Here is a 27018-nt window from a genome sequence, read left to right on the forward strand (position 1 = left end):
ACGATAATTATTTTCCCGCGATCAAAGCGTGTCGGGGTGGTGTGTGTGTTGGTAGCGATCAAAAGCATGGAGGGGCCCGCGTCCCCTTCTCCCTTTCATGCGTGCATGATGAAAGATAATACCGATAATCTAGCGTTGATTTCAGATTGATTGTTGATCCAAGCGAGGAATGGCAACGTGTTTATTGAATTTCACTAAAACGCTGTTTTCGCATCTTTTCCTGGGATTACTCAGAATCACTCAAACTATACTCATATTCACGACCACAGTATAAAACGGAAATGTACAGATGAAAAAAGAATCTGTTTTTTGCATGTTGACCGGAAGAAACTCACTGACAATCAACGGTGTTATTAGATCCATAGCTATAATATTTAATATAGTTTTAGCTAGGGCTGGGCGATATAACGATAAATATCACGATATATTTTAATAATCGATATCGAATCGAAAAATCTTTTTTTTTTTTTTTGTGACCTGCAACAGGGCAGTTTTAAAACCAGAGACAGTGGACAGACTTGTCTTTCTTGCCTGCAACTTAAAGTAATGGCTTTGCTTGTCCAAATGACAATACTGACCAAATTGAGATTTATTTTTCTCGTCCATTTATTTTGTTTGCTTTCTAATTTAAAATACAGTTTGAAACCGTCTGTACACAGTAGGCTATGTGTGCTAGCAGAGCTAGACTCCAGTCACGAGTCACGGTGCACATGTGCGGTGGTTTGTCCACCAAAAAAGCGCCAAAAGATCAAAAATAAACTAGCAGAGCCAGAACTGTTCAACTCCCCTGGAGCCACAGCCAGCAGAGAAGCCGGTTTACTTTCGCTTTTAAACCAGCTGCAGCCTGAGAACTGGAGTGTGAGGGGATGTAACACTAAAGATGGCGGCAACAACAAAGAATTGCTGCAAAATAAACATACATCTGTTGTTTATATATTAAAAAAAAAAATACTTATAACAATTTCGATAATTATAGATATCGAGAAATATGATAACATTATCATATCGTTATCGCGATATGATTTTTTGCCATATCGCCCAGCCCTAGTTTTACTTAGCACTCGCAAACACCGGCATTATCTCCATTGAACAGAGCGCTGGTCTTACCACAAGGTAAACAGCGACCTCTAGGCGCTGATTGAGTTAAGTGACAAATATGATGAGGACACTATAATATTTAGGTTACTTTATTTGGATGAATGGTGCTGTAATGTTGTATGCCCACAGTGGCACAATAATCTATCTCACAGATGATACAAATTTTAAAGGAGATTTAATTACCCTGGCAAATCAATGGCCAACTGTTGACTGGAGCTTAGTTTTTGCTAATGAGCACGAGTGAGTGAGTGAGTGAGTGAGTGAGTGAGTGAGTGAGTGAGTGAGTTAGTGTGTGTCTGTGCCTCTGTGGTCACTAAGTGGATGGAGAGTCAACAAGACAAACGGCTAACAATGCTAATACACCTTAAGTAAAGGAAACTCAGATGTTAGATGTCACTTTCCAATTAATCTAAAGGGTTTCAGTTTACAAAAGGAGGTAGTGAGTGAGCGGACCACCCCCTTGAGCCCACGTGGAATGAATAATCCAGGAGGCTAATGCCTGTTCTCAGGTTAATGATTAGGCGACTATTTATCCCGCGCACATAGGAGCACCTCGTCTCTCCTCTCAGTGGTCTTATCAGCGGAGAAGACAGTGAACTCAGGGGTCATCCAGGGGACGCAACCTCTAGAACACCTGATAATAACATGCAAGAACTGCACCTTAATGTTGCTATTTTGGACCTTAGACCCTATTCACGGTCTATCTACCATGTACCTGACACACAGAGACCAGTATGGTCTCAGTGTGCTCTCCTGTGAAACGTATCACAATCCGAAATTGTACATGCTTTACGGCCAGCCCCTCTCTACAACTAGCTAGAGTGTGTAGTGCTGTTGGAAATAGTTCAGTTTCAAATGGAACTGTTGTTTCAACATTCGGATTGCGATACATTTCACAAGAGAGCATGTTGAGACTGGTAAGAAAGAATACACCCTGAGCTTCCCGTCTCAGAAAAAGCACATTTATCGTTGTTTTTGCAAAGGATTTATGATTGCCCATCGTCTGCTATTGTAGCCCAGTGAGAGCCTGCAGGGAAATCACAGCTAGCTCAATACTGGACAGATCAGTGAAATGATGGTCTCTGTGTGACAGGTACATGGTAGACAGACTATGTGTCAGGTACATGGTAGACAGACTCTATGTTGTCAGGTACATGGTAGACAGACTCTATGTGTCAGGTACATGGTAGACAGACTATGTGTCAGGTACAGGGTAGACAGGCCATGAATAAAGTCCAAAATGTCTGGCAGTGTGGCAACATGAGTAGAGCTCCGGACTCATGATCGGAAGATCACCGGTTCGAGCCCCAGTCAAGGCTGTTGTCGGAAAGTAGTGTTGTTGTCCAGAAGGGGGCACTCTGTCCTTTGGACTAGTCAGTAACAATGCCCCTGTTAAGGTGATAGGGACACCATACAGCTGCAGGTGCCGTCCTTCGGATGAGACGCTAAACCAAGGTCCTGAGTGAATTTGGTTGTTAAAGAACCCAGGACGCCTATCACAAAGAGTAGGGGGTTCCCCGGCGTTCCTGGCCAAATTCCCAATCAGATCTCTGACATCAAGGCTATCTAATCATCCCTCCCCCTTAATTAGCTGATATCAATCCCCGTCTCCTGAGCCGTTCAGCCATTGTGTAGTGTGACGTGTGCCTGGCATCAGTGTATGGCAGCCATTGAGCTTGCGTAGCCCAAGATTGGGTGCTACCAGTGCTGGTGAAGGAGGCAATTTCCACCCTACATTGTGGAGAGCACTTTGAGTGTCTCGAAAAGTCCTATATAAATGTAATGATAATTCATTCATTCAAAATAGCAAAGTTATCCTTTAATGCTTTTCCTAATTGGAACGTACCCTCACTGTTACAGCCTGAGCCTACTATCAAAAGAAGTATACAGTTGTTCAGTACACTACATGGAGGCTTTTATGACCGTTTCATGCATGATTTTTGTCAGTCCTAAAACCTTTATGCGAGTAGATGTTCATCTCACGAACAGGGAATTTACCTATCTCACACTCCGCCCTCTTTTCTTGATCCTCCAATCACAACCGTTGTAGAGTTGTGATTGGAGGATCAAGAAAAGAGGGCAGGTTTTGAGATGAGTCAATTGGAAAGGTTGGGACTGTGACGATGAACCTACCTCCAGCCCCACGGTGTGATGGAGGACGCTGACCAGCAGCACGTGCTCCATGAGCAGCCGGTCGGGCATCAGGGCCGGGGTGACGCAGGCCGCCAGGAGCACCTCGGTCAGGGTGTCGTTCATGTCCTTCCTGCTGGAGCTCATGTACAGCTCCTCCAGCTGACCGCTGATGGACGCCATGTTGGCCTCACTCAGCCTGGGCGGGTTAGACCATGTCTGAATTATCACAACTAACAAGAGCACACAGTATTTGGGTATTCTAGCACTGGGCAATATGGCCAAAATATCATATCACAATTAAATATATTTTTTTTTACAGTTTAATGGTAAGTAAGTAAGTATTTATTTATAAAGCACCTTTCATACATGTCATGCAGCTTAAAGTGCTGTACACAAACATACGTAAAGCATCACATTAATAAGACAACAGTAATAAAAGTACGGCAATAGGCAAAGCACAGTAAAATAACATTTCAGTAAAAGATCAATACATAAAATTAAAAACACATAATAAAAACATTTCAATAAGATACTCGCTTTCCCTAAGGCATGGTACACTATTTGTAAGCTAGACTGTATAGCTATGTTTTTTTTATTTTCCTTTAAAAATGTGTATGGAGCTGGCATTCCTGATGTGTGTTGGTAGTGTGTTCCATAGTATTTGATGATATTCCATTTTCCAGTAGAAATTACAATGTGATATGTCATTTGTTATGTCTTTATCTTATAATACAATTGTCATGGTGCTATTTACCTGAACATTTACGTTTATTTTTTACAATTATTATACTTTTTTTTAATACTTTTTTTCAATACAGCTGCAAGCAACAGTGTTTGGATTAACTAAAATCCATATTTTTGCATGGATGCATGAGAGTATACCTTCAAATTCAATGTACCTCCCTCCCAGCCCCAGAGTGTTCACAATGGAACATGATTACTGGAAGTAGGGCTGGGCGATATGACGATATTATATAAATATCGGGTACAGTTAATTAACGATACACTTTTTAAACGTATCGTGGATATCGTGATGTTTTGCCCAAGAGGCTTGTGTTGCGTCAATCTGGTCCACACGTTGACACTTTTGAACAGCGCCGCCCCACACACACTACTGCATCAAAAGTTACTACTTATGATAACAAAGGCATTCGTTTTGTGGCATTGACGTTATATAGTTACACTTTCAATAACATCAGCGTATTTACATAGCAACGACCGAGGTCGACCTAGATATAGCAAGCATTAGCCGTTCATATCTCAGCCCGTGCTGACTCCGTTGTGCCCATTCTGCGGTCTGTTAATAACGTTTTCAATCAGACAGATGTATGGAAATGCTTTTATTATAACATCCGTTACAGTAAAATCATTATGCCTCCAGTCGTTTAGTCATTCTGCAGAGCTAAAAGGTAAAAGTCGGCCGCGGCGAGCTACCGCTGCCATTGTTGTTTTCATTGAGCTCTCCAATAGCGGAAGTAAAAAATTAATACGCGCTTGCCGATTGGTGCTAAGAACAGCAGGGCGGGTGCAAGCGATGTGACGTAATTGGCAGACGCGACTGTCAATCAAACTGATTCTGTTTGCCGACTGAATGAATATAAACGTTATTAACAGATTGAATGAATGAATGAATGAATGAATGAAAACTTTATTTAACAGATTGCAGAATGGGTACAATACAGTACGGCTCAATACATACAATTGTTAAGGGGATGCAGACCTGAGAAAGACGTTTGTCTTGTTTCCATCAGGGTCCCCCATTTTCAATTCATATAGACATATATGACATACATGACATACAGATAGTCAGTACTGCTACATCTATACATTTATGACATACCAGATTTGCAAATACAGTACTGTTTGTGATACAGAAGGAGTCAAGAAAAGGGAGTATATACATTTGACGTAGAAACTGTACATTGGAGGTTGGGTGGGGGGGGTTGGGTACATTGGGATATTGACAACCATACTGGGTAATTTACATTGGAGGTGGTTGGGGGGGGGGGGGGCGGGGGGCACACTGTATAAACAAGTAACACTGTACATTGAGGGGGGGGGGAGGAGACACTGTACAAACAAACACAATTGTACATTGAACTATTGACAAAACCATACTAGGTAAATGACTGTACATTGGAGGGGGTTGGAATGATTGGGTTAGGATATTTACAGGGGCCAGTGTTGAATTGCAGTCTCCCGTAGGTGTCCCTTGAGAGAGGTTTTGAAAGTGGGTAGTGATCCACATTCCTTTACAGCTTTGGGTAGGGCGTTCCACATTGATGTGGCATAATTGCGAAACGTGTTTAGTCCCTTATTTGAGCCGAATCTGGGTTTGACATGATTTGTGGAGCTCCCTCTGGTGTTGTGATCGTGGTATTCACTGACCTTTGGGAAGTATTTTGACATGTACATGGGTACCTTGGTCGTGTAGTGTATCTTGTAGACCAGGCCCATTGCAAGTTGTTGTACTCTGTCGTCTACTCTAAGCCATCCTAGGTTGTCGAAGTGGGCAGGGGTGAGGTGGGTTCTAGGAGTAAGGTCAAGCAGTAGTCTGACCAGTTTGTTTTGAGATGTTTGTAATTTTGTTTTTAGCGCCTTTGAGGTGCTTTGGTACCATGAGGTGCAAGCATAGTCGTAGTACCCCTGAATGAGTGCTCCTGCCAGAGTCTTCAGGGTGTTCTTGTTTACCAGAGAGGAGATCCGGTACAAGAATCGAGTTCGTTGGTTGACTTTTTTTATTACATTGGATGCCATTTTGTCACAGGAGAGATTAGCCTCTAGGATGGACCCCAGGTAGGTAATTTCATCTTTCCTTGTGACAATATTGTCACCCACTGTAACTGAGAAGCCGTCGGTCTTGCTGAGTTTGTTATTTGAACCGAAGAGAATGGACTCTGTTTTGCCCATGTGTAATGATAGTTTGTTATCAGCGAGCCATATGCAGATTCTGCCTAGTTCCGAGCTGAGGGTTTTTTCAACCTGTAACTTGTTCTTGTCAGAGACCAGCAGGGCTGAGTCGTCCGCAAACAGGAACAAGTTGCAGTCACAAGCTGACGACATGTCATTTGCATAAATTAGGAACAGTAGCGGTCCTAGTATGCTTCCTTGTGGAACACCACAGCTCACTGTGAGGGGGGGGGATAGGGTACCGTTTACCTCCACCATCTGTTCCCTCCCCTCAAGGTAGGATTGCATCCAGCTCACTGATAGACTATCAAAACCAATTGCTTTTAGCTTGTCAATCAGAATGGAGTGATTGACCGTGTCAAAGGCCTTTTGTAGGTCCAGCATGACCATGCCGCAGTATTTGCCTGCGTCCACCTCTTGTTTGATGTGGTCATTCAAATAGAGAAGGCATGTGTCAGTGGAGTGGGATGTTCTGAAGCCAGATTGGAATTCGTAGATTAGATTTTTTTCCGCTAGGTACTTTTCGACCTGTTCGTAGACTATTTTTTCCATGACTTTCGAGATGGAGGTGAGAATAGAAACAGGGCGGTAGTTGCCTGGGTCTAATTTGCTGCCCTTTTTGTGCAGAGGGGTCACCCTCGCAATTTTGAAGTCCTTGGGTATATTGTACCTATACCTTGTATAGGTACAATACAGTACAGCTCAATACAACAACAGTCAACAGTGGACTGGAGGATGCAGACCAGAGAAAGACTTTCGTCTTGTTTACATCAGGGTCCCCCATTTTCAATTCATCATATTTCGTATCTAAATCATATAATATCTCATTGCTAAATATATGCAATATATAATCTAATAATCCAATAATCTAAATCTAATATATAATATAAAAATGCTAAATGCATGGGTATTTTATTTTGTCTTTAATGTTAGCTTGCAAACTCAAATACTGTCTTGGTAAGCCTCATAATGAATTGTTTGGGGGAAAAAAAGAAAAACATCGTGATGCGTATCGTGTATCGCCGAAAGGTCAGAAAATATCGTGATATCATATTTAGGCCATATCGCCCAGCCCTAACTGGAAGCAATTACCAGGCACAGCAATTCTAAAGGCCCTCCCATAGTCGAGCAGACTGTACACAGAGCAGACTCCGCGGAGGTCCGCGCGGACTCTTTGAGCTTTGATCTCAGTGGACAGCAGACCCACAGCAGAGTCCAAGTGCGAAGCTCCTATTTTCTGACGCGCGGACATCCGCGCCGCTGACTTGGTGTCACACAAAACGCTGCTCGGCGTTTTGGTTGACATCGAACTGCATTTAATGTGACGCCGATCTGCATTTTGCTCTGACCACTCGCTCCGTGCCAAGAGAGATGTTTGAATGGCTTTTCTAAATGAAGTGTGTAAAATTGCCAGTTTTATTTCGAAATATTGGAAACGGAGATAACATAGAATGTTATCTCCGTTTCCAATATTTTGAAATAAAACTGGTGCTTTTATTTCATGCAATGCGTGTTTGTCATTTCAGCACCACGCGCTGTCCACCTCAAGCCTATATACCTGTTATTCAAGTGCGTAAAACTGCCCGTTTTATTATCGAAATATTGGAGATAATAAACGAAGATAACATACTCTTTATTTTGACATCGGATGACGACGACATGACAGAAGTTGAACAGCGTGGGGACAATTGTGTAAACTGGCGACATGTAGGAAATTGGTCCGTGGAGGTCTGCTCGACTATGAAAGCTCAAAGAGTCCAGTGGACCTCCGCTGAGTCCAGTCCGCGTACAGTCTGCTCGACTATGGGAGGGCCTTAAGACCCACCTGGAGACTCCTTAATTCCAATTTCATCATTCAAAATGTACGATGATAAGTCCAAGTATGCCGTATCTTTCCAGAAATCCATTTGCTGTTTCACCAGGAGCAAAGACCCATCAATGGTTTCCTTACTCCGTTTCCAAACCTTGACTATTTAGAACAGATCATTCTGAACTGACTGGGTGTCTATGGGCTAAGCTAAGGTCACCCTACACCCTTTAGAACAGGCAAATGGACACAAAAATAATTTTGTAAAGATAACCATCGTCTAGCTTTTATGCTACTAGAGTAAGAACTAGACTTCTATCTCTATATCTGTACATGTGTATCCCTTACCTACGCTTACTAGTTACGCTGCTGGCCATTATGACTACTACCATAGTGTCTTCTTTATACCTGTATCACTGTACATATTGATACTACAACTCTGGCCATACATCTGATGAGCACTATGACTAATTAATATATTTTATACCCAGTTTAATCACCTGTACATTGTATATTACTATTGCACTTTACTATTACATTTGCACTCTGGTTGGATGCCAAACTTATTTTCGTTGTACTGTACTTGTGCTGTATAATGACATTGACAATACATTTGAATCTAATATAATTTGTCACATAAGTGTGGGTCTCAACTCTTGAGTTTACCGCAATACTGTCTGTGCAATGCACAGTTTTGTACTTAAGTTTAGGGTGCAGCATATGAAGCCAAGACTGCTACCTGTTCAGCAGGCCTTTGACAGTCCTCCTCAGTTTTTCAAGCTCAGCTCTGCGCTTATCATCTCCAGCGCCACGCAGGTGAGGTGGTATGTACTTGCCTGCTGTAGAGGGCGAGGCAGCCTAAATTATGGAAGGAGGGGGGAAAAGGGTAGATTTTCAACCAGCTTAAATGTTTAGGTCCACATCCATGTGGTGTGGTTACAAAACAAATAGAAAACAGAGGAACATTAAAGGGTAAATTCTGAATTTTGGAACGGTAGAGTCAGCACTGAGCACATTCCATGCTGTGCTCCATACTGGATTCCCAGCTCCTCCATAGTTAGCCACAAAATGATAAATGGACTGCATTTATATAACTTTTATCTAAAGAGCTTTACAACTTATGTCTCACATTCACATACCGACGGCAGAGGCAACTTTGCAAGGTGCCAACCTGCTCATCGGGAGCAGTCAGGGGTTACGTGTCTTGCTCAAAGACACTTTGACATGCTGCCCAGTGCCCAGGAGGAACCGGAAGCTTCTGATTACCAGACAACCGCTCCACCTCCTGAGCCACTGTTAAAAAAATAATAAAAAGCATTTAAACATACTCTGAACCAGTCTGAAGCAAACTGCTTTGGTTGGGAATGATGCACTGCAGAGTAAGTTTCAGCGCTTATTTCAGGGCTTGTACAGATTGAAGAGTGGCCCCATTACTTTACATTAGTCTTGTGGCTAACTAGCCGGAGATGTGGGTATACAGTATGAGGAACAGCAAGAGAACAAGGACTCCACCGATCAACAACATTGGTAAGTAGGAAATAGGGCTAGCCGTCCAAAATTTGGAACGTACCCTTTAATCTCAATGCAATGTAACAGTAATTATTCAAATTTCAGAACTTACAGTTCCAGTCGTTGGCCCAGGGCTGTCAGTTTCTTCTTCTGCTTCCCCGTGCCTGTCAGAGTCTGCAATATCGCTTTCAACCTTCCCATCACCCTCTGCTTCCTCCTCATCAATCATTCCATCACCATCCTCCTCATCATCGTCATCATCATCATCCATGTCCACCTCATTTTCTTCAACCTCTGCATTCAGATCTTCATCACCACTCTCATCTGCAGACTCGTCTCCCGGTTCTTTCTCCTCGCCTGACATTTCAGAGTCACTCTCGTCAAGCTTCTTAAACTTCTCCTTGGCCATGTCCACATCCTCATCGCTGTCATACATCCCTACAGCTGACGACCCAGAGTCGAGGACACCAAGGATGTAATCCAGACCGTCGGTCGCGAATGACTGCGGGAGCTTCTTCTTGTTTTTCCTCTTGTTCAACCCCAGGAATCGCTCCAGCTTCTTTATTTCCTTGTCCTCGTCCTCATTCGCCGCCAACAGTGCCCTTTTCCTCGTTTCTTGCAGTTTGTTTGTTTGTTTCTTTCCTTTGCTGCTAGTAGACTTCTCTGTGGCTTTGGCTGTGGGCTTGCTTTGGGGTGTTTTTGAGTCTTCTTTCTCTGATTTCTCCTTTACCACCTTCTTCTGTGTTTTTTCAACATTACCAGTGGGTGATCCAGAATCTTCCCCGTCGCCAGGTCGCAAATTCTGTTTCTTTTGGCGTTCATAATGACTTTTGATGTTGATTTTTTTCATTTTTCTCGTTGCCTTACGCTGCTCCTTTCGACTTTTCTTCTTCACAAACCTCAAACCATGGTCATCATCCTCTTCTTCAGCACCCCTCCCCTTAGTCTTAACAAACGCATCCACTGCCACCATATACTTTTCCAATTGTCCAGTGTTCTTCTTCCTCGATTTCCCTTGAATTTTCATCTTTATAAAGTGAACCCACGGTGTTGATCAGAGGGTTATTCAGCAGAGGCACACTACTAGCTATCTAACGTCAGCTAACCTCTTTGCAGTAGCTAGATAGATTGTGTTAGTTATTACTTATTAGTTATTACAAAACGTGCCTGATTAAATGTGGAAATGGCGACTGCGTGAAGTAAAAGCGCACTTTTTTAAGTTATGATTAGTTGTTATAAACACATAATTAATCAGTGTTGATAAGAAGACCCACCACGAACATGTGACAATCCGAGTATCCTATTCCAGAGTGGAAGGGGAGACTGTCGCGCAGTGAACACGTCATTTATTTTCAGTTGAGTGGAAGGGGAGACTGTCGCGCAGTGAACACGTCATTTATTTTGGGGCGTTTCTTTTGAGCGGGTTTCAAGCCACAGTGCTGCCAGGGCAGAGCAACTGTAACGGTGCGAAGTCCCAACGGCACACAAGTTTCGTTCTTGTTATTCGTACTAGCTAGTATGTAGTGAGTCTAGTTTTTGCATTTGCAATATGAAGAATGGAAGAAGACGATGTTACTATCAGAGAGCAGAATTTCCACAGCCAGGTCCGGGAATACATAGTAAGTAGCCGAGCCGATGAAAGACAGCTAACATACGCTAGCTAGCTGCTCCGGGTAACGTCTCTCTCTGCTGGGAGCTTCAGGTCGGACTGCTGCCTGACGCGGCACAAGTTGTGTCGCTCAACGGTTACTACTGTGGACTTATCTCACATGTAAAACGTGTCAACATAAGTTGTCAGCTAACATGTCGTTTAAAGTACAAGTTACGGCGATGCCATATGTTTACGTACTGTTTGTATTTCCAAGAGAGACAGAGATAACTCGCTCCGCTCAAAGCTAGCACACTAGCTAATATAACGTGAGGTGATTTGATTGATTGAAAACTGTATTAACAGATTGCAGAATGGGTACAGTACAGTACGGCTCAATACATACAATTGTTAACACTTTGATTGCCAGCATGGTGTGCACTATTTATCGTTGAATGCCACCACCCACTTCAATGATAGCGCTCTAAACGCATAATCTAGGTATTAATGACTTAAATTATGGCTATGTGTCTAATCTGCCCGTCGCTTATCAATGACTTGTTTGCAGTCAACATTGTCGAAACGGATTGTTTTTTAATCTGTTCAATTCCGTTTTATAGCATTTTGAAAAGCCCTCGTTTTCTTGAAAGGTTCAGGAAAATATATAGATTCCGTGATAAACGGCATTTACTGGAATATTCTGGAATACACAAAAAACGTTTTCAAGGAAAATAAAAATATTCCATAATAAACGGAATGTTCTAGAATACACAAAAAACATTCTAATTTTTCGGCCTATTTATGAAGCGTTTTCAAATAAACGCTAGATTATCGATAGTATATGGCAGTGTATTTATGCACTCTAGAGAAGCGATCTGAAAAATATTATATTCTCTCATTTCCTGATCAGCACACACACACATGGGGCAAACGCTGATATATAGGTGAAAACAGATCCGATTACCCCAAGACTGGTCAAATAAATTGCTTACCTCAGATCAGATGTTCTCCAAAAAGATTATTCCAATTCCTGATCGCCATTCCAAATATCGATCGCGTTTATTGATTCAGCGCTGGGTACTGTAAATATGTATTCCACGTTGTTTTGCGGCTCAGCGATCACTTTGGTCTCTTCAGATGGCTTGACGGAAAAGTAAAATGAGGAAACTGGACCCCCCCCCCATCAGTCTAATCCAATGGGGTGCAGTACCACAGGGAGAGACGATAAGGGGTGGTATTTTCCCAATGGAGCTCAGAGAGAGTCTAATAAAAAAAACGACAAACAAACGCTATATAGCGTTGGTGGCATTCACCTGGCGGCATGAACTAACGACAACATACGTCCGTGGCACTCAAAGTGTTAAGGGGATGCAGACCAGAGAAAGACTTTCGTCTTGTTTACATCAGGGTCCCCCATTTTCAATTCATCATAACATATGACACACACAACATACAGATAGACAGTATGACAGCTGCCTGCCTGCTCTTTGTTTTGGTTTGATAGGTGAGGATGGTCGCCTGTGTTCTGTTCAGTATCATGTCCCCTATGGTCTGGGGATTGTTTCATAGCAGCGTATAACATGTCTGTACTTGCGAAGGACATATTGAACGTGACCTCCTTCCTTGATGAAGTAGTTATGATGACAACCACGAAATTCCCTACAAACTTATTATACACCATCCAGCTAGCTTACGTTACTTTTCATTTGGTTTGCGTAGTTATTATTTCAATAACCAGTGTTGGGGGAAGCTACTTTGAAAGCGTAGTTTTTAATGGTACCAACTACTTCACACTTGAAGAACTACAGCAAAGCTATACCCTCAGGAGAAATATAGTTTAGAATATAGTAGAAAAAGTAGTTAAAACGACTTTGGATCATATTATTATCCACACAATACAAACGTATTACAAAATATAATACAAACGAAGTAACGTGACTGCGTAATATACCACTCAATTGAGTTTATTGCAAAAGCTACAGTATAGTACACTGCACAGTGCACACATGTCATTTTAATATCTGCCTGCCAGTTGGACGTGAACCAACACTAAGTAACCATATAATCAAGCAAGGAGAGTTCTTTTTTGTTGTATTTGCCTTGCATCACAACAGTTATTAAAACAGTCAACAAAAATAGCATATTATGAACATTCACTTTTTTATGCAATTTAACAACGTGATCAGAACAATGGTCTAACTAAGTAATGGGCCTGTTAGCCTCATTGTAGTTACACAAGTTGATAGCAAATAAATAGTTAGAAATTTAAGTAGTTGACTATAACTCAAAATAGGAAAAAAGTAATAAACAACTACAAGAGTAGTTAAACTACTAGTGTAATTACATGTAGTGAAGCTACTCCTCATCAACACTGTCTATAACATTACCTGTCATTGTCACATGCCAACATTCTGTTCCTGAATATGACACCTCTGCTTGTACAGGCATGATCCTATTTATCCTGTAGCCTCTAACCTTCACATCTGAACTGAAGCATATAAAACGTCTATGGTGACTTGTCCACATACCGCAAGCAGAGATTAAATAGGTGTCTTGATGACATACCACTGCATGCTTATTTGCAGCCGAGGTTACTTAAGACCTAACATACGACAGCGAGTGCACTGGTCGTGGGGCACTGGTGTGTGCTGCCACATTTAGGAACAAGGTCACAGGCAGAGATCGACGTTCTAGAATAAGGTGTAAGTTCTGTAAACATGACAAGACGACACCATGCATCTCACAAAGTGTATTATCTGGCCTCTTTTGACATGAGATGCGTGAAGTAGCCTAGGCAACATTAATGTTTTGTTTTCTACACAGTGCATTCACTGCATCTCTTGAACACGTCAGTTAAACTATAACCTGGTATATGAACCTTGGAATGAGTAGGCTTAATTAGAGACCCTTGGGAGTCCAATGGCTGCCTTCCCCCAATGTGCGAGTTCAAGGTGTCGGCAAAGTTTGAAATGCTGTCGACGGCCATGTTTGGATGCCTGCACAGTGAAAAAATTTCTGTCTTGTAGCATTGCATGGTGATGGTATACTGATACTAGAATGGTATCGCAATACCCTGCCGCTAAACAACGGTACTATACCCCGTTTTATTAGTGCCGGCACTTTTAGAATGACAGTGTTTTAATAAGAGTATGTAGGAGTTGCGTCGATGTGCAACAACAGGGTAGTAGTGTGTGCGTGTGCTCCGCTTCTACTCCCTGCAGGCATAGTGGGTGTGCCAACCGCTGTTTCAGCTTTCACAGTAACAAAACGAGAGCCGAGGCATGTCTGTGAGCACACCAAGTGCTCTTGCCGACCGTTCACGGCTTGTTGACAAAGCAGACGCACAGATAGAAATACACCCTAGGCTATGTGTCCACTAATAGCCTTTTTTTCGAGGCGGACCGCTTAGAAAAAAAAGTTCCAAGCGTTTTTCTGGGTCTCCCCAGAGCTCGCGCCAGCCGCGGCTCCGCCCCTTCCTCGATGAGTTACATTGATGAGCACGCTTATTTCCAAAAAAGTTGAACTACTTTCAACTTTATGAGCTGGGAGCGCTTCGCCAAAAACGCTGCCGTCGAGAGCTCATAAAACGCGAGGCGCGGCTCTGGGAAGAGGAGCACGCCTGTAGCATAGAAATTAATGACAGAAAGGAGCTGACAACTCAACGTCTCCTATGGACACAAGCCCTAACCCTACCAGCTGTATTTGAACAACAAACTATGATGCAAACTCATGTGGGGCTCAGAAACTCAACAGGGCCCCCCAGCCCATGGTATCGAATTTCAATGTTTTACAAGGTATCGTATCGAAGTTAGAAATCCCAGTATCGCCACAACAAGACTACTGTGTTGTTGCTCTTTCCATTGTTACATACGCACTAAGCAGTAGGACTCGCCATAGGGCTGGGCGATCTAACGATAACGATAAATATCGCAATATATTTTAATAATCTATATAGAATATCGGGGGGGGATGTGAAAAAAAATCGTTTTATTTTTTATTTTTTTGTGACCTGCAACAGGGCAGTTTTAAAACCAGAGACAGTGGACAGACTTGTCTTTCTTGCCTGCAACTTAAAGTAATGGCTTTGCTTGTCCAAATGACAATACTGACCAAATTGAGATTTATTTTTCTCTTGTCCATTTATTTTGTTTGCTTTCTAATTTAAAATACAGTTTGAAACCGTCTGTCACGAGTCACGGTGCACATGTGCGGTGGTTTGTCCACCAAAAAAGCGCCAAAAGATCGAAAATAAACTAGCAGAGCCAGAACTGTTCAACTCCCCTGGAGCCACAGCTAGCAGAGAAGCCGGTTTATTTTCGCTTTTAAACCAGCTGCAGCCTGAGAACTGAAGTGTGAGGGGATGTAACACTAAAGATAGCGGCAACGACAAAGAATTGCTGCAAAATAAACATACATCTGAAAAAAAAATCGTTTTTTTATACTTATAACAATTTCGATAATTATCGATATCGAGTGATATGATAACATTATCATATCGTTATCGCCATATGATTTTTTGCCATATCGCCCAGCCCTAACTCGCCATATTCATCATATGGAGTATAGATTTGACCCGCTATCTGTCAGAACAGCAATGAGAGGGAGAACAGATGACTGGACCGACAGCAGTGGCAGCAGTGCTGCATGATATGGACACATTGTGATCTTCCCGATGGATAATATTATGATTGTGATTTGTGATTATCCTGGATGGATATTGTGATTGTCCCGATGGATATTGTGATTGTGGTTATCCCGATGGATATTGTTATTGTGATTATCCTGATGGGTATTATTGTGATTGTGATTATCCTGATGGATATTGTGATTGTGATTATGCCGATGGATATTGTGATTGTGATTATCCCGATGGATATTGTGATTATCCTGATGGATATTGTGATTATCCCGATGGATATTGTGATTATCCCGATGGATATTGTGATTGTGATTATCCCGATGGATATTTTGATTGTGATTATCCTGATGGATATTGTGATTGTGATTATCCGATGGATATTGTGATTGTGATTATCCCGATGGATATTGTGATTATCCCGATGGATATTGTGATTATCCTGATGGATATTGTGATTATCCCAATGAGAGGGAGAACAGATGACTGGACCGACAGCAGTGGCAGCAGTGCTGCATGATATGGACACATTCTGATCTTCCCGATGGATAATATTATGATTGTGATTATCCTGATGGATATTGTGATTGTGATTATCCCGATGGATATTGTGATTGTGATTATCCTGATGGGTATTATTGTGATTGTGATTATCCTGATGGATATTGTGATTGTGATTATGCCGATGGATATTGTGATTGTGATTATCCCGATGGATATTGTGATTATCCCGATGGATATTTTGATTGTGATTAACTGATTAATTATCCTGATGGATATTGTGATTGTGTTTATCCTGATGGATATTGTGATTATCCCGATGGATATTGTGATTTGTGATTGTGATTATCCCGATGGATATTGTGATTGTGATTATCCCGATGGATATTGTGATTATCCTGATGGATATTGTGATTGTGATTATCCTGATGGATATTGTGATTGCAATATAACGTTGAAAGTCTAGTGTTAAGTCTACTACACTTCCTGTTGGTTTAGACGAGATGTTCCGATACCATTTTTTCCTTTCCGATCCGATTCCGATATATCGGCCGATACCGATCCGATACCAGTGCATTATACAGTAAAAAAATAAAAAACAAATTATATAAATTATTATTATTATTATTATTATTATTATTATTATTATTATTATTATTATTATTATTATTATTATTATTATTATTATTATTATTATTATTATTATTATTTTATACAGCTACTGTTTTATATATACTGTTTTTTAGTAATAACTAAAGTAATGGTATTTATTCAACAACAGGTGATTGTATAGATTAGTATTAGTATCAGTATCTCAATAAGTTCACCCACGGAAAGGTTGTTGGCACATTAGTTCCACACGGACATTATTCGTTGCTGCACTTGCTTCCACAGGCTCTGTTGAAGTAGCAGAGGATCTGTTGTGATTTTTGCACAATAAATATTCAACATTCTCTTTTGAGACTCCGCCTCAGACTCTTATCATTTGGCACTAAAAGCTAAACATTGTCACCGATATGGCTGTCCGCAACATGTCATTAATTGTGTATGCGAGGTGGTTCAGTGACGACGCTAACGTGAGCTAGGTTAGCTAGCATGAGCTACCGGGAGATGGAAAGACTAACGTTACTGGTGAAAATGTGATTTACATTGGAATACTCCTTTGCCAACTTGCTGTACTTTGCTTGCAGGTCTGCAGCCATTATTGCTGGATTATGAATAGCCCCAACTTTAGCCAAGGCAACGTTATGGCTAAACCTTTAACGTTAGTTAACGCTAGCTTTCGGTTAGCTGTTCAATGCTAATAACACAACCAAGCGAACCCATCGGAGCTCCCCGTCAACACCGCTCTGTCGGGAGGATGGCATTTAAGAAAGTATCTGCTGTTAAAACAGCATTGACACTTGTTTTATAATGCTCACAGCAGACCGCAGTGTTGTTGATAAATTACGTCACATGGTATCGGAGCGCAAAATTAGAGGGTACTCGCCGATACCGATACCAGCATTTTAGGCAGTATCGGCGGCATTTCCGATACTGGTATCGGTATCGGAACAACTCTAGTTTAGACCACTTCTAGCCCAGTTCATTGAGGCATGCTGTCCCCTATAGGATATTCCACAGATGATTGCTGATGTCCTTATGCTATTAGATTCGATTCGATTAAAATGTATTGTCGTTACAGCACAAGTACAGTACAACAAAAGTTAGTTTGGCATCCAACCAGAGTGCAAATGTAACAGTAAAGTGCAACAGCAATATACAATGTACAGGTGATTAAACTAGGTACAAAATATATAAATTAGTACTACCGAGTGTCAAACTGGCCAGCAGTGTAAGAGAAGGATATGTACAGTCAGATATACATATAGTATCTACAGATATGTAAAGGGTTTATGTGCAGGTAAGTACATACAGGGGCAGATGGTGAGAATATATATGGAGCGAAATTAAAGCCCGCCAAGCGCCATTGGCGGGCAGATTTTACATTTGGCGGGTGGGACTGAGAGGTCTGTCCGCCATGTGGCGGGCAACGAAACAGTCATGTGAAAACCGATCGAATAACATGATCCAATTCTTAGCGGAGTTCTCACTCGCTGTCAAGCACACAGACATGCAACGCGCTGCTCCTCCCTCCTCCAGCCCCTCCCAACCCCATGTAAACAGAGAGGCTAGAGTCTAACGTTAGCTACCGTTACAAAATGACCCAGTCAACTATTCACTTTTAGTTTAATACTGAGGCATTGTCCGTTATCTAGCCGGCTAGCTACTGATAGCTCCCGATATCAACAAATGCTCCAGCAAGTCTAGTAGTGCATAATACCTCCGTTGGATAGGTAGCTACCTAGTACACGTTAGCTCCAGTAGGGTCCAGCTGCAGCGCTGGAGAATCCTTGCTGGAGCTGGAGGCTACAGTATAGGGTCCAGCTGCAGCGCCGGAGAATCCTTGCTGGAGCTGGAGGCTACTCGAGTATACACACAGACAGTGGAGCTGTTTGCAGATAGCGAGCATTTTGACCTGTTGCGTGGTGGCGATGTCTCGCAGACAGGGACCGAAACTAAAGCCCGCCGCCCGCCAGGGGCGGTCTGTTTTTACCTTTGGCGCATGACACTTAGAGGGCTGCCCGCCGTGTGGCGTGTAGACGTGTAGTTCATAAGCAGGCCCCTAAAAATATTTGTATGCGAACGGTAAAAATCAATTACGCGCACGCTGTGCGAATACAGATTATAGCCTCTCTCGTCTTTTTTTTCCTCCGCTGCGAGATCGTTAAAAAACTACAAGTCCCACATTGCACTCAAGCCAACGGTCCAATCACAGTAGAGTGAAGTGACTGGTTTCATGGGAAATAAAGCAAATGACCAATCGGAAGCCCTCATTTTTCTTGTTTACTTCCTGAAACTCCGCGATCAGGGCTCTCGTTTTCCGAGACACCAACTTATTATAGTCTCTCTTACCAATAGCAATAGATTTTAGAACACCTAGATTTATCGATAGCAATAGTAATATAACGTTAATGCAAACGAATGCCTTGCTTTGTTAATCATAACGTTGATGCAGTAGCGTATGTCGGTGTGTTGGCTGTAACGGACACGACAATAATAACATAACGTGTACACATTAAAATTGCGATAATCTATTCTAACATTTTCAAATCGATGCAGTTGAATTTCCCCCTTAGGATCGATGCATTGTTACACCCCTACACCAAAGTCACTGGCCCACTGTGTATCTGTGTGTATAATAACTTGGCTAGCGTTATCAACAGCAGAGGTGGGCAATGGGTCCAGCTGCAGCACCGGAGTGCAAGCGATGTGATGTAATTGGCAGACTCGACTGTCAATCAATGGTCTACCTGACACGCAAACTCAAACAATGTTTCTGTACTGGAGGTGTGATTGATTGATTGAAAACTTTATTAACAGATTGCAGAATGGGTACAATACAGTACAGCTCAATACACACAATTGTTAAGGGGATGCAGACCAGAGAAAGACTTTCGTCTTGTTTACATCAGGGTCCCCCATTTCAATTAATCAGGAAAGTGTACAGTAGGAAAGTGTACAGTATTTCAATAGGCAACCCTGAAAGGATTATTTTTCTAGAAGAGCAACACAGCCAAAACAGACAGTGGAGCTGTTTGCAGATAGCAAGCATTTTGACTTATTGCGTGGTGGCGATGTCTCGCAGATAATACAACTACAAGTATGATTATATAATATATATTTTATTTAAAAAAAAATTGTATATATAAAATATATATTGGCAGGTAAGAAATATGCTTGGCGGGTAGACTCTTCCCATCTACCCGCCACTGGCCGGTGAGTCAAAAAGTTAATTTCGCTCCCTGCTCGCAGATAATACAACTACAAGTATGATTATATAATATATATATTTTATAAAAAAAAATTGTTTTAAATTGGCTGGTAAGAAATATGCTTGGCGGATAGATTTTTCTCATCTACCAGCCACTGGCCGGTTAGTCAAAAAGTTAATTTCGCTCCCTATACTATTGTACTATTCTTATAACTCCTTCAGTCATTGAATTTATTTCAAAATACGTTTTAAAAAGTCATTGTGATGTAGATATTCTGTATTCTGCGATTGTGCTTGTATTGTTGTGCCATCAGTATGTCATTGAGCTATTGTTCTGCCTTAGCTGACAGTTGTGAAGTCGATAAGGCAAAGTTAGCCTACCTTTTTAATACCCATACCGTGGTCTTATCTCTCACCACCAGACCTTTGTGTCTGTCTACAGTTTATCACCACACTTCTGGGCCCTGCCCCTCTGTGGACATTATAGGCTAATGGTAGTCCCAAATGTGGGCTTCGGAGACCCCCAGGGGTCCTTTACACTTTTACAGGGTCCCAGGGGATCCCCAGAAAAATAAAGCATTGTTATTTAATTCAAAAGCAATTGGTACAATGAGATTTATGAAAGGATTGCTCCTTTTGATCTTGGCTTTCACTCTGATCTTGGCTTCTTTCACTCTGATCTTGGCTTTCACTCTCCCCACTGTTACTTTCCCCACCTATAATATTTATGTCCTAAAATAAATATTTATTGACTACAACAACTGGGCTGAGCAAGGAGCCCGAAGAGGGAACACACATTATATATAAACTGAGGTACCACCTCTTGTCAGATTTTGAGCCAGGGAAAATCCTGTACATTATTTATTTGTACTAAAATGAATCATATCTATTCTAACAATAGAAACTCTGCACAGTTGGGGGTCCTTTGGATAGAATCTTAACAAAGTCCATCCTCGCTTGCAGAGCATCGGGTCACAAAGCCATGGGCTTTCTTTCAAATGGAAGGGGAGCAGTGCATTTGTCACCAGCAATTTGTCAGATGAGACTTTTGCCTTTGAGACTGTCCAAAGAGGTTTACTGTGTCATTGTGGGTGCAGACTAGGGTTGGGTACCAAACTCTACTTTCAAGGGAACCGACCAAATTACATTGGTACTACTGAGTACCGATTCACGCTAGACAAGAGGGAGCCTTTTCCACAAATATATATATATATATATATATTACTGTCCTATCTCTTGGGTCTTTGAAAAGACCAGACAAGGTCAGAGGAGTTTGATCATATTTACTGAGGACGGCCAGATAATGTTGATATTTAAACATTTAAAAACACAATACATGATCATGCGATTTATTTTGTGTGGTGTGTTACAACAATAAATAACAATGTTCTAAATAAATAACTTGAAATTGAGAAGTTTGGCATTTTTTACAACTGAAATGGAAAAATGTGTTATTACAGTCAGAGAGAGTTAAAGGGGAACTATCTTACTATTTCTTTCACTATTTGGGCAATTTTACACAATTCCTGTCTATGGAAGGTAAGGTTCTGTACGTTTTTTTTTTTTATTATTCATTGTTTTGTATTTCTAATCTAAGTACTTTCGAGCAGCATTTTCTGCATTCAAGATTCCAAGCTGTTTTTGGCTGGGCTCCGCCCATACTAGCAATGTGCTTTGAGTGACAGTCACCCACACAGCGTAATACATGTGAGAGAGAGAGAGAGGAGAGATCGCTTCGTGAGCGCGGCTCGACTCGCAACTTGCGATTGTGTGTAAATGCAGGGGAGAGAGGGAGAGACAGATAGAGAGAGAGAGAGAGGAGAGATCGCTCCGTGAGCGCGCGCGCTAGGGCTGACCTTCGGAGCTTTTTTGGCCGTTGAAGCTTCGGGGCCGAGATTCGAAGCTTCGAGATAAAAAAAATAATAATTATTATTATTATTATAATTATTATTATAATAATTGTTTTTAATCTTATGTTGTGGGACTTGTACAGCACTTTGGTCAACTTTGTTGTTTTTAAATGTGCTCTATAAATAAAGTGGATTGGATTAATTAATGAATTAAATTAATAATTAGTCAGGAGCTGCGCTGCCTGGGCGGCTGCTCCGTTACACAGCCAACGACATTACATTACATAATTATGTTGCAACCTTCGACTATAAAGCAAACAATTATATAAATATTTATATGTAGTTAATAGAGACCAAGGTAGAATTCGACTTAATTAAGCACGTTTTATTAAGACATGTTTGTATATGGGTCGGGACACTGCTGCTGACTGGGTGTCTTATCAAACAGGTAGAACTAGAAATACTAGTTTCAAGTTTCAAGTTTCAAGTTTCTTTAATAGTTGTCATACAGAAGTACAGAATACTTTCATACAAAATGCTTCTTACTGTTACGCTCCAGAGACTGTGCTAGACAAGATAGTATCAAATAACATAGTATAGCATGTAATTTAGAAGAAGAAAATGAGGTCACAGTGTTCGGTATAGACATATGTACAATATTCTGAGTTACCATATAATATACAATACTATGCAGTGTACTAATGTACAGTACTATATAGTGCAAAGCAGAATGGGATGAGGTACAATTTAGGTACAATTTACAGTAAGGTGTACGAGTTGTAGTGCAATCCTTCATCAATAAATATAAAGTGTGGGGAGTGGGTGCTACAGTGTGTTTGTTTAAAGTGGGTGTGTGCTATAAAGTGTGTGGAGTGTAGGGCTGGGCGATATGACGATATTATATAAATATCGGGTACAGTTCATTAACGATACACTTTTTAAACGTATCGTGGATATCGTGATGTTTTGCCCAAGAGGCTTGTGTCGCGTCAATCTGGTCCACACGTTGAAACTTTGGAACAGCGCCGCCGCCGCCCCACACACACACTACTGCATCAAAAGTTACTACTTATGATAACAAAGGCATTCGTTTTGTGGCATTGACGTTATATAGTTACACTTTCAATAACATCAGCGTATTTACATAGCAACGACCGAGGTCGACCTAGATATAGCAAGCATTAGCCGTTCATATCTCAGCCCGTGCTGACTCCGTTGTGCCCATTCTGCGGTCTGTTAATAACGTTTTCAATCAGACAGATGTATGGAAAGGCTTTTATTATAACATCCGTTGCAGTAAAATCATTATGCCTCCAGTCGTTTAGTCATTCTGCAGAGCTAAAAGCTAAACTTCGGCCGCGGCGAGCTACCGCTGCCATTGTTGTTTTCATTGAGCTCTCCAATAGCGGAAGTAAAAAATTAATATGCGCTTGCCGATTGGTGCTAAGAACAGCAGGGCGGGTGCAAGCGATGTGACGTAATTGGCAGACGCGACTGTCAATCAAAATGATTCTGTTTGCCGACTGAATGAATATAAACGTTATTAACAGATTGCAGCATAGGTACAATACAGTACAGCTCAATACAACAACAATCAACAGTGGACTGGAGGATGCAGACCAGAGAAAGACTTTCGTCTTGTTTACATCAGGGTCCCCCATTTTCAATTCATCATATTTCATATCTAAATCATATAATATCTCATTGCTAAATATATGCAATATATAATCTAATAATCCAATAATCTAAATCTAATATATAATATAAAAATGCTAAATGCATGGGTATTTTATTTTGTCTTTAATGTTAGCTTGCAAACTCAAATACTGTCTGGGTAAGCCTCATAATGAATTGTTTGGGGGAAAAAATAAAAACATCGTGATGCGTATCGTGTATCGCCGAAAGGTCAGAAAATATCGTGATATCATATTTAGGCCATATCGCCCAGCACTAGTGGAGTGGGTGCTACAGTGTGTCTGTTTAAAGTGAGTGTGTGCGTGTGGATGTGTGTGCTATGTGCGTTTGGTGGTTGTTGTTGTGTAGTGTTCATTGTTCGTTTAGCAGTCTGATGGCCTGGGGATAGAAGCTTCTTCTGAGTCTTTCTGTGCTCGCCTTGAGACTCCGGTATCGCTTGCCTGACCGCAGCAGTTCAAAGAGGCAGTTGTTCGGGTGACTGGAGTCTTTAATGATTCTCTTAGCCTTGCCCTTGCAACGCTTGTTGTAAATGTTCTGGAGGGTGGGGAGCCCCCCTCCAATTGTGCGTTCGGCTGAACGTGTCACTCTTTGTAGTCTGCTTCGGTCTTGTGCAGTGCTATTCCCAAACCAGGAGGTGATGTTGCCAGTCAAGATGCTCTCTATTGTACATGAGTAGAAGTTCTTAAGGATCTTCTGACTGACTTGGAACTTCCTTAGGCGCCTGAGGAAGTAGAGGCGTTGTCGTGCCTTCTTCACAACACTGTCAATGTGTGTGGTCCATGTCAAGTCCACGGATATGTAGGCTCCGAGGTACTTAAAGCTGTTGACTCTCTCAACCGGTGCCCCGTCGATGCTGAGGGGGCTGTAGTCCTTGACCCCTGACCTCCTGAAGTCCACAATCATCTCCTTTGTTTTGCTGACGTTCAGGGAGAGGCTGTTATCCTGGCACCATCCCGCCAGGACCTTGACCTCTTCCAGGTAGGCCCTCTCGTCGTTGGCAGAGATCAGGCCCACCACCACTGTGTCGTCAGCAAATTTGATGATTGTATTGCTACTCCGCTGAGCCACACAGTAGTGTGTGTACAGGGAGTAGAGGAGGGGACTCAGAACACAGCCCTGGGGGGCCCCTATGTTGAGGGTGATGGATGAGGAGGTGCAGTTGCCTGCTCTCACCACCTGGGGTCTGCCAGTCAGGAAGTCCAAGACCCACTGGCAGAGGTCATAGTTCAAGCCCAGGTCCCAGAGCTTGGCTATGAGTATGGAGGGGAGTCTATGGTATTGAATGCCGAGCTGTAGTCGATGAATAGCATTCATCAAATAGAGAATTGTCAGTGCTGTAAAGTTGAAACCTTTTTAAATCTTAGACAAACGAAACACTTTGCTTTTATGAAATATTGTAAGCCGTCATTTGAGGCTTTATAAAAGCAGCAAGTTGTATTCAACACAGGAATTAATGAGGAATCTCCATGTGCTTGTGCTCCATGTGTCTTTTTTCTCTATCTGTCTGTCTCTCCCTCTCTCTCTCTTTAGAGGAAGTGACAGGGAAACTGCTTCCGCATTATTCCCACTGCTCTGTTGTTGAGTGAATTGTTGATTGTGGGTGGTGGCTACAACCACAGAAGGAGCTTAGATATGCAAATCAGCGTCTCTATGTAGAAATGCGAGGCAATTCTGAATGGCTTAGTTCACTGGGGGAGGATCTTGTATCAAGTGGAGGATGATAATTTCATATCTAGTCAGTGTTGTACAACCCCACATTGCTAGAAAACAAATGCTAACCACTGGAAAAGGCCACCATTGTATAAAGATACCGAATTCCAGGAACTCATACTGGTACCGATATCATGTCAAATATGAATGATGGTACCCAACCCTAGTGCAGACACAGGCTTATAGTACTTCTGTCCTGATATATGTGGTCGTCCTGGCCTGTCTGGAACCTAGGTCTGGTCTGGTCTGTCTGGCTGGCTGTGTCATCATCACGGTTAGTACATGGGAGTTGTGTAACGTTGAGACCGGGCGAAGTGCTGAGGTGGAAGCTTCTCCTAGTATAGGAGGAGGAATGTGGAACGTGATCTCTCTCTGTTATTCCACCCAAGCTCTGTTGGAGGCCACAGCGCTGGCACCTAATCAGAGGTGCGTTGCTCATGGGATGGGTGTGCAACCGGCTCTGTGAGCAGAGGCATGCGCACATGCACGGATGTGCACACAGGAATGCGCTGCACTCGACTGATGCGCCAACTCGCTAAGTATCCACCTGGCTACTTTGCATATCAATAGATCAGGTCGTCAGGTGTGTTCAAATACGTTCTCAGATACATTCACACAACTTGTGAATGAAATGTGTTACATTCCATTCGTAGAGGCAATTAGGCATTGTCTTTAGTCTGTGCATACACAAGGGGACATTTATGCGCATGCACGCGCGCTGAGCGCACACGCGGTGTCATTCGAACTCCGTGCAACCAGCTTTGAAATCACCAACGCAAGCCTGCACCTAATAAAACCCATGGGCTGTTCTGGTTAGTGTAGGAGCCTGGGGGTGGAACTACTATCTCATTGCAGAATGGGAAATTGGATTTCGTTCAATAATCAATACACGGTTTGTTGTCTAATCTAGGCTTCTGCCCTGCATCCGGTCAGTTGGGAGGCGGAGGTAAGGGTACACCATGTACACACACATACACACATACAATATTTGTATTATATACCAAACAAAGCTGTGTACTAGTTCAGTATATATTATAAGGATAAGCGCTCAATGAAAAAACCCACTCCCATTGCCAAAAGAAAGTCTAACATGCCTATAAATACTTACTATGGAACTACACACTACAACTGTATTATGTGGCCTATGATGGCCTCCAAACAGCATTGCCAACTTCAGCAGACCCCTGTCAAACTTCAACAGAGCATCGCATTTTTTTGCTCCCGATCCGATCCCAATCGTGTGATTTTGAGTATCTGCCGATACCGATCTTTCCGGATCCGATCTTTCACATTAGTAAGTAACCGATTTGACAAATTTGTCAGAAACTGGTGTGAGGGCCGACGATCCACTCTACGGGTTAAACTACTTACTCATGAGTAGTGCGTTCGTTGATAAAGAAAAGTAATGTCCACAGCCGCTCCAGTGTAAAGCAAAGATATCCAAATGGTATTTGCGAAGTTTTTCTTTACAGAAGTGGTCCTAAATCTACTTTCCTAAATATTCCTGTCACTACTACAAATACTACTACAATGTAAGAAAACTATTTTCTCCAATCACCGCCGACTCGACACATGAAAATTCCTTCGTAATGTGAAAGCCGTAAATCCACTCATACGGTGACATCACAAAGGTTCCATAACTTTCTATCATGACGTCATACTGTGGTTCTAGAAGGTTCTATGTTCCAGCAAGGGCTATTATGACATCACCACAAACGTTCTAGAAGGTTCTATGTTCTAGACTGCTCTATTATGACAAATACGACG

The 27018-nt window shown here is 42.0% G+C and overlaps 2 protein-coding genes across 2 annotated transcripts in view; one reads left to right on the forward strand and one right to left on the reverse strand.

Annotated features, from left to right (window-relative positions):
• Nucleotides 1-10728, reverse strand: part of nom1 (nucleolar protein with MIF4G domain 1) — a 30389-nt gene extending 19661 nt beyond the window's left edge. The window contains exons 1-3 of the mRNA XM_084325751.1: nt 9570-10728; nt 8688-8806; nt 3232-3427 (exon numbers count right to left, since the gene is read on the reverse strand). Of these exons, the coding sequence (XP_084181877.1) occupies nt 3232-3427; nt 8688-8806; nt 9570-10484 (1230 nt within the window). The 5' untranslated portion in view covers nt 10485-10728. The remainder of the gene's footprint in view (nt 1-3231; nt 3428-8687; nt 8807-9569) is intronic.
• Nucleotides 10729-10908: 180 nt separating this feature from the next.
• lmbr1 (limb development membrane protein 1) overlaps nt 10909-27018 on the forward strand; it is a 132447-nt gene continuing 116337 nt past the window's right edge. The window contains exon 1 of the mRNA XM_084325819.1: nt 10909-11076. Within this exon, the coding sequence (XP_084181945.1) occupies nt 11014-11076 (63 nt within the window). The 5' untranslated portion in view covers nt 10909-11013. The remainder of the gene's footprint in view (nt 11077-27018) is intronic.

Source organism: Notolepis coatsorum, assembly GCF_963971535.1.
Source record: "Notolepis coatsorum genome assembly, chromosome: 12".
NCBI lineage: Eukaryota > Metazoa > Chordata > Actinopteri > Aulopiformes > Paralepididae > Notolepis > Notolepis coatsorum.